General features: G+C 43.3%; 3 protein-coding genes and 2 pseudogenes across 28 annotated transcripts in view; all 5 read left to right on the plus strand.

Annotated features, from left to right (window-relative positions):
* Positions 1-14997, plus strand: part of LOC120567191 (protocadherin gamma-A11-like) — a 270004-nt gene that overhangs the window by 230529 nt on the left and 24478 nt on the right. The window lies entirely within an intron of this gene.
* Positions 1508-4236, plus strand: LOC120567199 (protocadherin gamma-C5-like). Its single transcript, XM_039814116.1, has one exon. The coding sequence runs from the start codon at positions 1702-1704 to the stop codon at positions 4219-4221; it is 2520 nt and encodes an 839-aa protein (XP_039670050.1). The 5' UTR covers positions 1508-1701; the 3' UTR covers positions 4222-4236.
* LOC120567204 lies at positions 4740-7574 on the plus strand (annotated as a pseudogene).
* On the plus strand, positions 8303-11146 carry LOC120567208 (annotated as a pseudogene).
* Positions 11646-14521, plus strand: LOC120567195 (protocadherin gamma-C5-like). Its single transcript, XM_039814111.1, has one exon. The coding sequence runs from the start codon at positions 11981-11983 to the stop codon at positions 14519-14521; it is 2541 nt and encodes an 846-aa protein (XP_039670045.1). The 5' UTR covers positions 11646-11980.

Here is a 14997-nt window from a genome sequence, read left to right on the forward strand (position 1 = left end):
ATCAGGGCTCTCCGTCTCTCAGCAGCAACGCCACTGTCCATGTTTTTATCCTGGACCAGAACGACAATGCCCCCGCTGTTATTTACCCCTCCTCCGCTGCCCTGGGCTCCCTCTCTCATCAGAGGATGCCCCGTTCCGCTAAAGCAGGCCACCTGGTTACTAAGGTGACGGCCGTGGACGCTGACTCGGGTCATAACGCCTGGATCTCCTACAAACTGGCGGAGGCCACAGACGCCTCTCTGTTCGCTGTCAATCTGTACACAGGGGAGGTGAGGACTAAACGCGCTGTGTCCGAGCAGGACGACTCCTCTCAGAGGCTGCTTATAGAGATTCAGGACGACGGGGAACCGGTCCAGTCCGCCACCGTCACGGTGTCCATCCTGCTGGAGGACGGCCTCCATGAGCCCATCTTAGACCTCCGACAGAAAGTGGCCGAGCCCAGCAAGAAAACTGGGAGAATCACCCTTTATTTGATTCTCTCTCTGGCCTCGGTGTCCGTGCTGTCTCTGGTGACTTTTCTCATCTTAGCGGTTAAATGCATGAGGAACAGCAGAAGCAGCGGTAGTTGCTGCATGAGACGGAGCGACTGTGATGATTACAAGAACCCCAACAGAAACCTGCAGATTCAGCTCAACACTGATGGACCTATAAAGTACGTGGAGGTCCTGGGAGGAGACATGTTGTCTCAGAGTCAGTCCTTCAGGTCCTGTATGTCTCCGATGTCAGAGTACAGTGATTTCACTTTGATTAAGCCCAGCAGCACCAATGACTTTAAGGAGGTGATCAGTGTTCTGGATGCGTCTTTACCCGACAGCACCTGGACCTTTGAGAGCCAGCAGGTGAGCAAAACAAAAAGCGTTTTCAATATTAGATCTATCTATCTATCTATCTATCTATCTATCTATCTATCTATCTATCTATCTATCTATCTATCTATATATCTATGAAAACCAATAGTAGGCAAGGCTGTGTTCAAAAACATAAAATAATTATATTTTCAATATAATCTCACACGCACACATTTCCAAAGTCATTTCTGTAATAGTTCAGCACCACGAAGGTGGACAGCAACTCTTAGTGGAATGTTTATTAGTATGTGTGTGAGAGCGTGTGTTGCGCCCCTGTTGCTGATCATCTTTTTAGAAATAAATACAAAAATAGTGTTCCCTGAACGTGTTTCTAGTGATTGATTAAAAGAAGACCTCTCACTGTGGAGAATGTGACTGTTTACATCTGAAGATGCATTAGCCAGGCTTATTTCCTGTTCTTTCTTGCTTGTTAAATATTAATTTAATAATTATTTCATAGTGATATCTACCTTTACATTATTCGGCGTCCTATAAGTCTCAAAATAATTGGTTTTGGTTAAAGTGAAGGGACACACAGAGAATTTATGCTGCGACTTTAAGAGTGTCGATCATTTTCCCTCTCATTGGATGGTAGAGGTGGATGCTGTGCACCAATAGGATTCAGAACTGTACAAAGCAATCTAGTCCCTACCCCCATGCAGCCTCTGTGCTGTAACATTTAGGATGCATGGAGCTAGAGGACAGAGACAGCAATGATCTCGTATTTCATAAAATTACATTTATATAATTCAGATTACAGCCATGCTCAGTAATTGTGGTAAATCGTATATTGGAATAATACCTGCAATGATGGATTCCAACATTGTTCTATACAAGTTGTCGATTGGAACTAATGTGTTATAGCGGACCAAAGATGACAAAGACAATAGGATACCGAGACTGGAGACGGCAGGCTCTTTGGTGGCATCATTTCTTTCTCTTGTGGAGTACAATAAACGGACAGACTCGTTACAGCATTCCAGAGGAACTGAAACAGGGCGCTGTGGTAGGAAATCTAGCCAAAGATCTGGGTTTGGGACTATCTGAGATTTTTGAACGTAAGCTGCGTGTCGCCTCTGAGGCTGGTGAGCAGTATTTCAGTGTGGATGCGGGGAAGGGCGAGCTGGTGGTGAATGACAGAATAGACAGAGAGGCTTTATGCGGACAAAGCGCCAGCTGTGTGTTGCTTCTGCAGGTTGTAATTGAAGACCCATTACAACTTTTTCGTGTTGAGGTAGAAATACAAGACATTAATGATAATGCGCCTAAATTTCCATCAAATGATATCACGTTGGAGGTGGCGGAATCTACGGCTTTGGGGGTTCGTTTCCCATTAGAAAGCGCCCTTGACCCAGATGTTGGCAGTAATTCATTAAAGTCATACACTCTCAGTAAAGATGAATGTTTTAATATTAGAGTGAAAGAAGTTGCCGGCGGAAGGAAAGTCCCTGAATTGATTTTGGCAAAAAATTTAGATAGAGAGAAAAAGGCTGTTCATAAGCTTTTGTTGACAGCTCTAGATGGAGGCAACCCAGTTAGATCAGGGACCACTCAGCTCTCTATTAGAGTACTGGACAACAACGATAATGTCCCATCTTTTGAGAAAACGTTGTATAAATTATCTATTAGTGAAAATGCTGCAGAAGGTGCATTAATAGTTCAAACAAAAGCGACTGACATGGACGATGGTCAAAACGGAGAGATAGAATACACATTCGGCGCGCACACATCAGATATTGTTCTCTCTGTTTTTAGTATTGATCATGAATCGGGAACAATATTTCTTAAAGGAAAACTAGATTTCGAAGCAACTGCTAATTATGAATTAGACATAAGTGCGAAAGATAAAGGGAGTCCAAGAATGGAGGGTCATTGTACTGTGCATGTTGAAGTTGTAGATGTTAACGATAATGCACCAGAAATAATACTCACCTCTCATCCAAAGCCAGTGCGCGAAGACTCGCCTAATGGCACCGTAGTAGCTTTGCTCAGTGCCCGAGACCTTGACACCGGTGTTAACGGTAAAGTAACATTACAGCTCCCAAAAAAATCTCCATTTGCCCTAAAACCATCGTTTTCTAATAATTATGCATTGGTTACAAGTGGTGCTTTGGACCGAGAGAGTTTTCCGGAATATAATATTGAGATAATAGCCAGTGATTCAGGCTCTCCTCCTCTGTTTAGTAAGAAAAGTATACCTGTCAGCATCACTGATGTGAACGACAACCCTCCTATATTCACTCAGCCCTCCTATAATGTGTATTTAAAAGAGAATGGGGTACCAGGCTCTATACTGTACTCAGTATCAGCATCTGACCTGGATTTTGGTGAAAACGCCAAAATCTCTTACTCTATACTGGACTCTAAAGTGCAGGACGTTTCTGTCTCATCTTATGTTTACATTAACTCAGATAACGGCAGCATCTACAGCATGCACTCGTTTGACTATGAGAAGCTGAAGGTGTTTCAGATTCAGGTTCAGGCAAAGGATCAGGGCTCTCCGTCTCTCAGCAGCAACGCCACTGTCCATGTTTTTATCCTGGACCAGAACGACAATGCCCCCGCTGTTATTTACCCCTCCTCCGCTGCCCTGGGCTCTCTCTCTCATCAGAGGATGCCCCGCTCCGCTAAAGCAGGCCACCTGGTTACTAAGGTGACGGCCGTAGACGCTGACTCGGGTCATAACGCCTGGATCTCCTACAAACTGGCGGAGGCCACAGACGCCTCTCTGTTCACTGTCAATCTGTACACAGGGGAGGTGAGGACTAAACGCGCTGTGTCCGAGCAGGACGACTCCTCTCAGAGGCTGCTTATAGAGATTCAGGACGACGGGGAACCGGTCCAGTCCGCCACCGTCACGGTGTCCATCCTGCTGGAGGACGGCCTCCATGAGCCCATCTTAGACCTCCGACAGAAAGTGACCGAGCCCAGCAAGAAAACTGGGAGAATCACCCTTTATTTGATTCTCTCTCTGGCCTCGGTGTCCGTGCTGTCTCTGGTGACTTTTCTCATCTTAGCGGTTAAATGCATGAGGAACAGCAGAAGCAGCGGTAGTTGCTGCATGAGACGGAGCGACTGTGATGATTACAAGAACCCCAACAGAAACCTGCAGATTCAGCTCAACACTGATGGACCTATAAAGTACGTGGAGGTCCTGGGAGGAGACATGTTGTCTCAGAGTCAGTCCTTCAGGTCCTGTATGTCTCCGATGTCAGAGTACAGTGATTTCACTTTGATTAAGCCCAGCAGCACCAATGACTTTAAGGAGGTGATCAGTGTTCTGGATGCGTCTTTACCCGACAGCACCTGGACCTTTGAGAGCCAGCAGGTGAGCAGAAAACAACCATTGATCTTAAAAATAAGGAAAAAATAACTTTTTCATTTTTTATTTAGTACAGGAAATATCTAATTATAAACAACAATTTTAATTGTGTCTGAAAAAAATTCTATAGTGCATTACTTTTATCTTCCAAAACTGAAATACAATGTTAAAATAGACACTGCGAAAACAAATAATAAAAACACAATGACGTTAATTAACAGACAGGAAAGAGGACAGACAGGGACAACAGTCGACGCATACTCTACTGTAGACAAGCAGCCGAATTGATCAATTGAACATTTCAGCACCACGAGAGCAAACAGCGACTCTGAAATGCAGCCGATCATGCAACGCCAGCACAGTGTTGATGTATTTACGCTATGCAGTTATAGTGACAATAGATAAACATTTAATGTATTTTCATTCTTTGACGGTTTTTCTGTGATGTAAAATTTGATTGTGTTATCAATTTGTTTGAGATTCTGACTGCAAGATGGTTTTCATTTATCTTTCATTTTTACATCGACAATGTTGTCACATATTGTTTAATATGCAGGGATATTTCTCATAATCATCTCAGATTAAATCTTACAAAGAGAATAGATGCTGCCACTTTTAGAGTGTCGATCAGGTTCTCTCTCATTGGATAGTGGAAAAGGGTGCTGTGCACCAATAGAATTTAGAACTGTACAAAGCGATCTAGTCCCTGCCCCCATGCAGCCTCACTGCTGTAACACTTAGAATGCAAAGAGCTCGACGAGAGACGGCAATGAGCTCGTATTTTTTCAGATTTAAACCTGGATTTTAGCTTGCTGCCATGCTCAAACATTGTGAGTTTGTTTATTTGGGGGTATTTCCTATTACCATGGAGTCCAACATTGTTATAAACAAGATCTCGATTGGAAATCATGTGTTATAGCGGACCAAGGATGACAAAGACAATAGGATACCGACACTGGAGATGGCAGGCTCTTTGGTGGCATCATTTCTTTCTCTTGTGGAGTACAATAAACGGACAGACTCGTTACAGCATCCCAGAGGAACTGAAACAGGGCTCTGTGGTAGGAAATCTAGCCAAAGATTTGGGTTTGGGAATATCAGACATTTTTGACCGTAAAATGCGTGTCGCCTCTGAGGCTGGTAAGCAGTATTTCACTGTGGATGCAGGGAAGGGCGAGCTGGTGGTGAATGACAGAATAGACAGAGAGGCTTTATGTGGACAAAGCGCCAGCTGTGTTCTGCCTCTGCAAGTAGTTGTTGAAAATCCTTTGCAGTCTCATCGAATTGAAGTGGAAATAAGAGACACAAATGACAATTCTCCTAGTTTTCTTACAGAGGAGATTAACCTTAATATACCAGAATCAGTTGCACTTGGCAGACGTTTTCCTTTAGAGAGCGCGGAGGACCCTGATGTTGGAAGCAATTCTTTGAAAACGTACTCACTAAGCAAAAACGATTATTTTTCTCTCAAATTTAAAGACACAAAAAATGGTAAAACTGTCCCAGAATTGGTGTTAGAAAAGCCATTAGACAGGGAAAAGAATGCTCTCCACCAGCTGCTGTTGACAGCATTAGATGGAGGAAACCCGGTCAAATCGGGAATCTGTAAGATTATTATTACTGTACTTGATAATAACGACAATTTTCCGATATTCAATGAAAACGAGTACAAAGTGTCTATGAAGGAAAACAGCACCAAAGGAACATTTGTAATTAAACTTACAGCTACAGATGCCGATGATGGTCTTAATGGTGAAATTAAATATTATTTTGGGTCCCGCACTCCAGACTCTGTGTTATCAATATTTGAAATCAATAACATAACAGGAGATATCGTATTAAAAGGAGCATTAGATTATGAGAGTTCTAAAACATACCTTATCGATATAACTGCTAAAGACAAAGGCTTTCCAGAAATGGAGGGTCACTGTCGTTTACAGTTGGACGTAGAAGACATAAATGATAATGCTCCAGAAATTGTGCTCACTTCAGAACCCAGTCATGTACGGGAGGACGCACCAAGTGGCACAGTTGTGGCTTTGATCAGTGCTCGAGACCTTGACTCCGGTGATAACGGTAAAGTGACGTTACAGCTTCCCAAAGGGTCTCCTTTCACTCTAAAACCATCGTTTTCTGATAATTACGAACTGTTGACCAGTGGCCCTTTAAACCGAGAGAGTTTCTTAGAGTATAATATTGAAATAACAGCCAAGGATTCAGGTTCTCCTCCTCTGTCCAGTAAGACAGTTATACCTGTCAGCATCAGTGATGTGAACGACAACCCCCCTATATTTACTCAGCCCTCCTATAATGTGTATTTAAAAGAGAATGGGGTACCAGGCTCTATACTGTACTCAGTATCAGCCTCTGACCTGGATTTTGGTGAAAACGCCAAGATCTCCTACTCAATCTTGGACTCTAAAGTGCAGGACGTTTCTGTCTCATCTTATGTTTACATTAACTCAGATAACGGCAGCATCTACAGCATGCACTCGTTTGACTATGAGAAACTGAAGGTGTTTCAGATTCAGGTTCAGGCAAAGGATCAGGGCTCTCCGTCTCTCAGCAGCAACGCCACTGTCCATGTTTTTATCCTGGACCAGAACGACAATGCCCCCGCTGTTATTTACCCCCTCCGCTGCCCTGGGCTCTCTCTCATCAGAGGATGCCCCGCTCCGCTAAAGCAGGCCACCTGGTTACTAAGGTGACGGCGGGGACGCTGACTCGGGCCATAACGCCTGGATCTCCTACAAACTGGCGGAGGCCACAGACGCCTCTCTGTTCACTGTCAATCTGTACACAGGAGGTGAGGTAGGACTATTTTCAACGCGCTGTGTCCGTATCGTATAGCAGGACTTTCAGGGACGGATGGAATCGGTCGGAATCGCAACGGGTCTGGAAGTTGTCCATCCTCCTGGAGGACCGCCCTCCATGAGCCCATCTTAGACCTCCGACAGAAAGTGGCCGAGCCCAGCAAGAAAACTGGGAGAATCACCCTTTATTTGATTCTCTCTCTGGCCTCGGTGTCCGTGCTGTCTCTGGTGACTTTTCTCATCTTAGCGGTTAAATGCATGAGGAACAGCAGAAGCAGCGGTAGTTGCTGCATGAGACGGAGCGACTGTGATGATTACAAGAACCCCAACAGAAACCTGCAGATTCAGCTCAACACTGATGGACCTATAAAGTACGTGGAGGTCCTGGGAGGAGACATGTTGTCTCAGAGTCAGTCCTTCAGGTCCTGTATGTCTCCGATGTCAGAGTACAGTGATTTCACTTTGATTAAGCCCAGCAGCACCAATGACTTTAAGGAGGTGATCAGTGTTCTGGATGCGTCTTTACCCGACAGCACCTGGACCTTTGAGAGCCAGCAGGTGAGGAGAAAACAGTAGTAGACCTGCTATTACATATTTTCATGGGCTTATTATAGGCTGAAATAAATACACAAAAAAACTCATCAAAACTCATGTGTTATACAACCATAAACTGTTTTTAATGAATTTGAATGGGACATGTTTATTCTATGGGTAGCCTTAACATGTATGAATGATGTTTTTTTAATTTTAATATATATAAAAAATAACTATAATATATAAAGTTTGTGTTTTGAATCGTTTCTGCAGGTAAACCGCACTATGCACAGACTGGCTTTACGACATTGTAACGTGTACAACAAGGGATTTGTTTGTTTGTTTGTTTTAAGATGTAGATATTGTGAAAGTTGATTGCTTTTTCAACGTTACACAGTATTGTTCCCTTAAGAAAGCAAATCAATCAACTTTTTGTTCTGACATTTATTTTGAAGATATCTTAAGTTAAGGACTAAGTCACTGTTTTCTAATGCAAACAGTTTATAATTTTAAAGAAAGCATTCACTATGCAAACATTTCCATTTTTATCAGATTTTACTTTCACCTTATGCGATCATTTTAATAACTTGTGAATTGAATTTTGTAAAATATATATTTTAGATGAAAGTGTTAAGGTTTTTAATTTATTGATATTATAATCATGATTAGTTGGCAGAAATTCTTTGAAAATAATGTGCCAGTGGATTTGGGGATTTAGAATTCAAATATTTATATTTGTCATAATCTGAGTTTTTATCACATTTTCTATAAAGACAATTATCACAGAAATCTGAAATTCTCAAATGTTACACTTGTCAAAATGCATTAGGACCTTGAGGTGTGCAGTAGCTTTGTGTGTAGAGTTGGGTCTTTGTGATTGGATAGCAGAGATGGATGCTGTGAGCCAATAGTATACAGGACTGTACAAAGAGATCTACTCCATCCCCCATTGAGTCTCACCACGGTAACCCTCACAGTGCTCAGAGCTGGAGAGGAGATACGCTTGTTCGAAGGTGTTCGGAATATATCTTTTGTTACCAATTATTTTAGGATTTAAGGAGTGTTCATTCTGGCGATGGCTTTGAATATTGCGCTGTGTTGATGAATTCCTCGATGGGAAATAACGTATTCTAACGGACCGGGGATGACAAAGAGAATTGGATACCGAGACTGGAGATGTCAGGCTCTTTGGTGGCATCATTTCTTTCTCTTGTGGAGTACAATAGATGGACAGACTCGTTACAGCATCCCAGAGGAACTGAAAAAGGGCGCTGTGGTAGGAAATCTAGCCAAAGATCTGGGTTTGGGATTATCTGAGATTTTTGATCGTAAACTGCGTGTTGCCTCTGAGACTGGTAAGCAGTATTTTGGCGTGGATGTAGGAAAGGGCGAGCTGGTGGTGAATGACAGAATAGACAGAGAGGCTTTATGCGGACAAAGCGCCAGCTGTGTGTTGCCTTTACAGGTTGTAACAGAGAATCCGCTACAACTACACCGGATAGAAGTAGAAATAAGAGACATAAATGACAATTCTCCCATTTTTTTAACAGAGGAGCGATCTTTAAAGATAGCAGAATCTACTGCAACAGGCATACGCTTTCCTTTAGAAACAGCACAGGATCTGGACGTTGGTAGTAATTCGGTAAAATCTTATACTTTAAGTAAAGATGAGTGTTTTAGTTTGAAGATTAAAGAGCTGCCTGGTAATCGAAAAGTTCCAGAACTGGTACTAGAGAAATCGCTTGACAGAGAGAAACAAAGTGTCCATCAGTTATTACTGACAGCTTTAGACGGAGGTAACCCTGTCAAAACTGGAACCACAAAAATCCTAGTTACTGTACTCGACAACAACGACAATGTTCCTGTATTCAAAAAGCCGTTGTATAATGTAACTGTACATGAAAATAATGTCGCTGGTTCTGTGCTTGTAAAAGTTGAGGCAACAGACGCAGACGAGGGTGTTAATGGTGAGATTGAATACGCATTTGCTGAGCATACTCCCCAATCGCTGTTATCTATTTTTCAGATGGATTCAGGTACTGGTAAAATCTCCTTGGTAGGGCAGTTAGATTACGAAATCAGTGCAATGCATGAAATAGATATTACTGCAAAAGATAAAGGAGTACCTGAGATGGAGGGCCACTGTCGTGTGCAAGTAATAGTACTAGACAGTAATGATAATTCCCCAGAAATAGTTCTTACTTCAAACCCAAACCCAGTACGTGAGGATGCACCAAGAGGCACAGTTGTAGCCTTAATCAGTGCGCAAGACCATGACTCTGGTAATAACGGTAAAGTTACGTTAAGACTGGCAAAGGGTGCTGCCTTTATTTTAAAACCATCATTTTCTAATAATTATGCACTGGTTACAAATGTGTTATTAGACCGTGAGAGATTTTCTGAATATGATATTGAGATAACAGCCACTGATTCCGGTTCTCCTCCTCTGTCCAGTAAGACAGTTATACCTGTCAGCATCACTGATGTGAACGACAACCCTCCTATATTCACTCAGCCCTCCTATAATGTGTATTTAAAAGAGAATGGGGTACCAGGCTCTATACTGTACTCAGTATCAGCATCTGATCTGGATTTTGGTGAAAACGCCAAAATCTCTTACTCTATACTAGACTCTAAAGTGCAGGACGTTTCTGTCTCATCTTATGTTTACATTAACTCAGATAACGGCAGCATCTACAGCATGCACTCGTTTGACTATGAGAAGCTGAAGGTGTTTCAGATTCAGGTTCAGGCAAAGGATCAGGGCTCTCCGTCTCTCAGCAGCAACGCCACTGTCCATGTTTTTATCCTGGACCAGAACGACAATGCCCCCGCTGTTATTTACCCCTCCTCCGCTGCCCTGGGCTCTCTCTCTCATCAGGAGGATGCCCCGCTCCGCTAAAGCAGGCCACCTGGTTACTAAGGTGACGGCCGTCGGACGCTGACTCGGGGCCATAACGCCTGGATCTCCTACAAACTGGCGGAGGCCACAGACGCGCTCTCTGTTCACTGTCAATCTGTACACAGGGGAGGTGAGGACTAAACGCACTGTGTCCGAGCAGGACGACTCCTCTCAGAGGCTGCTTATAGAGATTCAGGACGACGGGGAACCGGTCCAGTCCGCCACCGTCACGGTGTCCATCCTGCTGGAGGACGGCCTCCATGAGCCCATCTTAGACCTCCGACAGAAAGTGGCCGAGCCCAGCAAGAAAACTGGGAGAATCACCCTTTATTTGATTCTCTCTCTGGCCTCGGTGTCCGTGCTGTCTCTGGTGACTTTTCTCATCTTAGCGGTTAAATGCATGAGGAACAGCAGAAGCAGCGGTAGTTGCTGCATGAGACGGAGCGACTGTGATGATTACAAGAACCCCAACAGAAACCTGCAGATTCAGCTCAACACTGATGGACCTATAAAGTACGTGGAGGTCCTGGGAGGAGACATGTTGTCTCAGAGTCAGTCCTTCAGGTCCTGTATGTCTCCGATGTCAGAGTACAGTGATTTCACTTTGATTAAGCCCAGCAGCACCAATGACTTTAAGGAGGTGATCAGTGTTCTGGATGCGTCTTTACCCGACAGCACCTGGACCTTTGAGAGCCAGCAGGTGAGCAGATAAATGTTTATTTTTGATGTCCCCAACATAGTTTGTATTTTATTTTTATTTCCATATATAAATTAAATGAAATAACATATCGTGATATTTGGTCGTCGTCTAATAATCGTGTTTTCATGGTAAAAACTGAAAGCTGGCCTGCTCAGCCTTTTTTTATCAGCCTTGTATGCTAAAAAAAAATATATACAATGACACTAGTTAATGCCGTTATTAACTGCGCAAGAATTCAATCAAGAATTTGGTATATTGAGGCACACCTTCCATTTTCAATAATTATCAACTTGCAATTGCCAGAAAGATTTTAGCTTAGTATTATAATGGTGGCAAACGTTTAATTACATGTTTTAATATAACCAATAGTTGGGATTTCTGACTTCAAGAACGACTTTAAACTTTCAACCATGCCTTTCTGGAAAGTATGTGGATTTTGATCTGATTTAGCTTACTCAATTTGGTTCTTTTTTTTGGGAATTCACGTTTCCTTTGATTATATGAATTACATATTTTTTAAGCAAGAGAATTGTAGAACCAGAGGAATTAAATACATGTCACTCCTATCACACACAGCAGTGCATCTAGACCGATTCTCACAAGTGCAGCTATGTCTTTAAAAGGACTGCTCAGTCCCCTTCCTATTGGATGCTAGCGATGGATGCTTTGCACCAACCACATACAGATTTGTACAAAGAGATCTACCCCCTCCCCCTTGCAGCCTCAGCACTGTAAACGTTAATGGAAAGAGCTGGAGGAAGGTGGGTGATGCGCTTAATCCCGGATCTGAAAAATATATGTTAATTATTTAAGCTTTAGACATGAACAAAAATGCTTCATTTATTTTTATGGCAATAACTTATGCACGTTGGAACTGGATATTTACTTCGATTTTCTCAATGGGAAATAACGTTTTCTAACGAATCGGGGATGACAAAGAGAATGGGAGACCGAGACTGGAGATGGCAGGCTCTATGGTGGCATTACTTCTTTCTCTTGTGGAGTACAATAAACGGACAGACTCGTTACAGCATGCCGGAGGAACTGAAACAGGGCGCTGTGGTAGGAAATCTAGCCAAAGATCTGGGTTTGGGGCTATCTGAGATTTTTGACCGTAAGCTGCGTGTCTCCTCTGAGGCTGGTGAGCAGTATTTCAGTGTGGATGCGGGGAAGGGCGAGCTGGTGGTGAATGACAGAATAGACAGAGAGGCTTTATGCGGACAAAGCGCCAGCTGTGTGTTGCCTCTGCAGGTTGTTCTAGAAAACCCTTTAAGTTTACATCGGATTGAGGTAGAAATAAAAGATGTAAATGATAACTCGCCTAGTTTCCATACAAAAGAACTGTCTTTAAAAATTTCTGAATCGGCAGCTGTGGGAACTCGTTTCTCATTGGAGAGTGCAGAAGATTCTGACGTTGGCAGTAATTCAGTTAAATCCTACATATTGACTAAAAACGACTGTTTTACATTAAAAATGAAGGAAGTTGAGGACGGCAAAACAGTCCCGGAGTTAGTGTTAGAGAAGCCCCTTGATCGAGAGAAGAAAGCAGTTCATCAGCTACTACTGACTGCATTAGACGGGGGAAACCCGGTTATGTCTGGTACCTCACAGATAACAATCACAGTGCTTGACGTAAATGACAATTTTCCAGTTTTCGATAAAAATGTATATAAAGTTTCGTTAGGGGAAAATACTGCAAAAGATACTTTTTTTATCAAAATTACAGCAACTGATGCTGATGAGGGCCCAAACGCAGAAGTTGAATTCTCGTTTGGCTCGCGGACACCGGATTTCGTCTTATCAGTATTTGAAATAAATGCATTAACAGGGGAAATACATTTGAAAGGAGACTTAGATTATGAAAGAGTCACGTCTTACAAAATTGAAATAACTGCGAAAGACAAGGGGGTTCCTGAAATGGAGAGTCACTGTCGTCTACAGATAGATGTTGTCGATGTTAATGATAACACTCCAGAAATTGTTCTCACCTCTGAACCGCAGCCCGTGCGCGAAGACGCACCAAGTGGCACAGTGGTGGCTTTGCTTAACGCACGTGACGCTGACTCCGGGAATAATAGCAAAGTGACATTGCGACTATCCAAAGGTTCTCCTTTCACGTTAAAACCATCATATTCTAATAATTATGCACTGGTTACAAATGGGGCTTTAGACCGAGAGAGTTTCTCGGACTATAATATTGAGATAACAGCCACTGATTCAGGCTCTCCTCCTCTGTCTAGTAAGAAGATTATACCTGTCAGCATCACTGATGTGAACGACAACCCTCCTATTTTTACTCAGCCCTCATATAATGTGTATTTAAAAGAGAATGGGGTACCAGGCTCTATACTGTACTCAGTATCAGCATCTGACCTGGATTTTGGTGAAAACGCCAAAATCTCCTACTCTATACTAGACTCTAAAGTGCAGGACGTTTCTGTCTCATCTTATGTTTACATTAACTCAGATAACGGCAGCATCTACAGCATGCACTCGTTTGACTATGAGAAGCTGAAGGTGTTTCAGATTCAGGTTCAGGCAAAGGATCAGGGCTCTCCGTCTCTCAGCAGCAACGTCACTGTCCATGTTTTTATCCTGGACCAGAACGACAATGCCCCCGCTGTTATTTACCCCTCCTCCGCTGCCCTGGGCTCTCTCTCTCATCAGAGGATGCCCCGCTCCGCTAAAGCAGGCCACCTGGTTACTAAGGTGACGGCCGTGGACGCTGACTCGGGCCATAACGCCTGGATCTCCTACAAACTGGCGGAGGCCACAGACGCCTCTCTGTTCACTGTCAATCTGTACACAGGGGAGGTGAGGACTAAACGCACTGTGTCCGAGCAGGACGACTCCTCTCAGAGGCTGCTTATAGAGATTCAGGACGACGGGGAACCGGTCCAGTCCGCCACCGTCACGGTGTCCATCCTGCTGGAGGACGGCCTCCATGAGCCCATCTTAGACCTCCGACAGAAAGTGGCCGAGCCCAGCAAGAAAACTGGGAGAATCACCCTTTATTTGATTCTCTCTCTGGCCTCGGTGTCCGTGCTGTCTCTGGTGACTTTTCTCATCTTAGCGGTTAAATGCATGAGGAACAGCAGAAGCAGCGGTAGTTGCTGCATGAGACGGAGCGACTGTGATGATTACAAGAACCCCAACAGAAACCTGCAGATTCAGCTCAACACTGATGGACCTATAAAGTACGTGGAGGTCCTGGGAGGAGACATGTTGTCTCAGAGTCAGTCCTTCAGGTCCTGTATGTCTCCGATGTCAGAGTACAGTGATTTCACTTTGATTAAGCCCAGCAGCACCAATGACTTTAAGGAGGTGATCAGTGTTCTGGATGCGTCTTTACCCGACAGCACCTGGACCTTTGAGAGCCAGCAGGTGAGCAGAAAACAATAGTAGACCTGCTGTGTAATTATATATCGTTGTATACATTTTTTTAAACTATTAATACTTAAATGCTCTCTGATAACATGGTGTTTTCATTGTGCTTTAAGTGTGGTAAAAGTAATATGTCGCAAGCTTGTTTTTGCGTTCTTAAGCTAAACGCAGTGTTTGGCATTCTGGTGAAATCCCCTATACACCTACATTACACGTATAATATTACATCCTGTTATATTATCATTTCGTTAAATCGGTGCTGTCAGTTACCAAAAAAAAGCAAACAGGGTACTGAGATATTCATCACTACGTCCTCATTGGAACCCATCTCCGTCAACACATCAAAACCATTACATGCTAGGCTTCTTTTGCTCGCTTACTTTCTGTTTGCAAATGGCATTTTACTTCTCACCCTGACTAATGTTTGTTTCTGCTTTAAAGGCTTACTTGTGTCAAAGTTCAGATTTTCCTGTTAGCTCTGCTTGCATGGTACT

The sequence above is a fragment of the Perca fluviatilis genome, chromosome 10, assembly GCF_010015445.1.
Source record: "Perca fluviatilis chromosome 10, GENO_Pfluv_1.0, whole genome shotgun sequence".
Lineage (NCBI taxonomy): Eukaryota > Metazoa > Chordata > Actinopteri > Perciformes > Percidae > Perca > Perca fluviatilis.

Bases quoted from the DNA above. Each gene is read 5' to 3' on its own strand.
- LOC120567195 (XM_039814111.1), top strand. From the start codon at position 11,981: ATGCACGTTGGAACTGGATATTTACTTCGATTTTCTCAATGGGAAATA.
- LOC120567199 (XM_039814116.1), top strand. From the start codon at position 1,702: ATGTGTTATAGCGGACCAAAGATGACAAAGACAATAGGATACCGAGAC.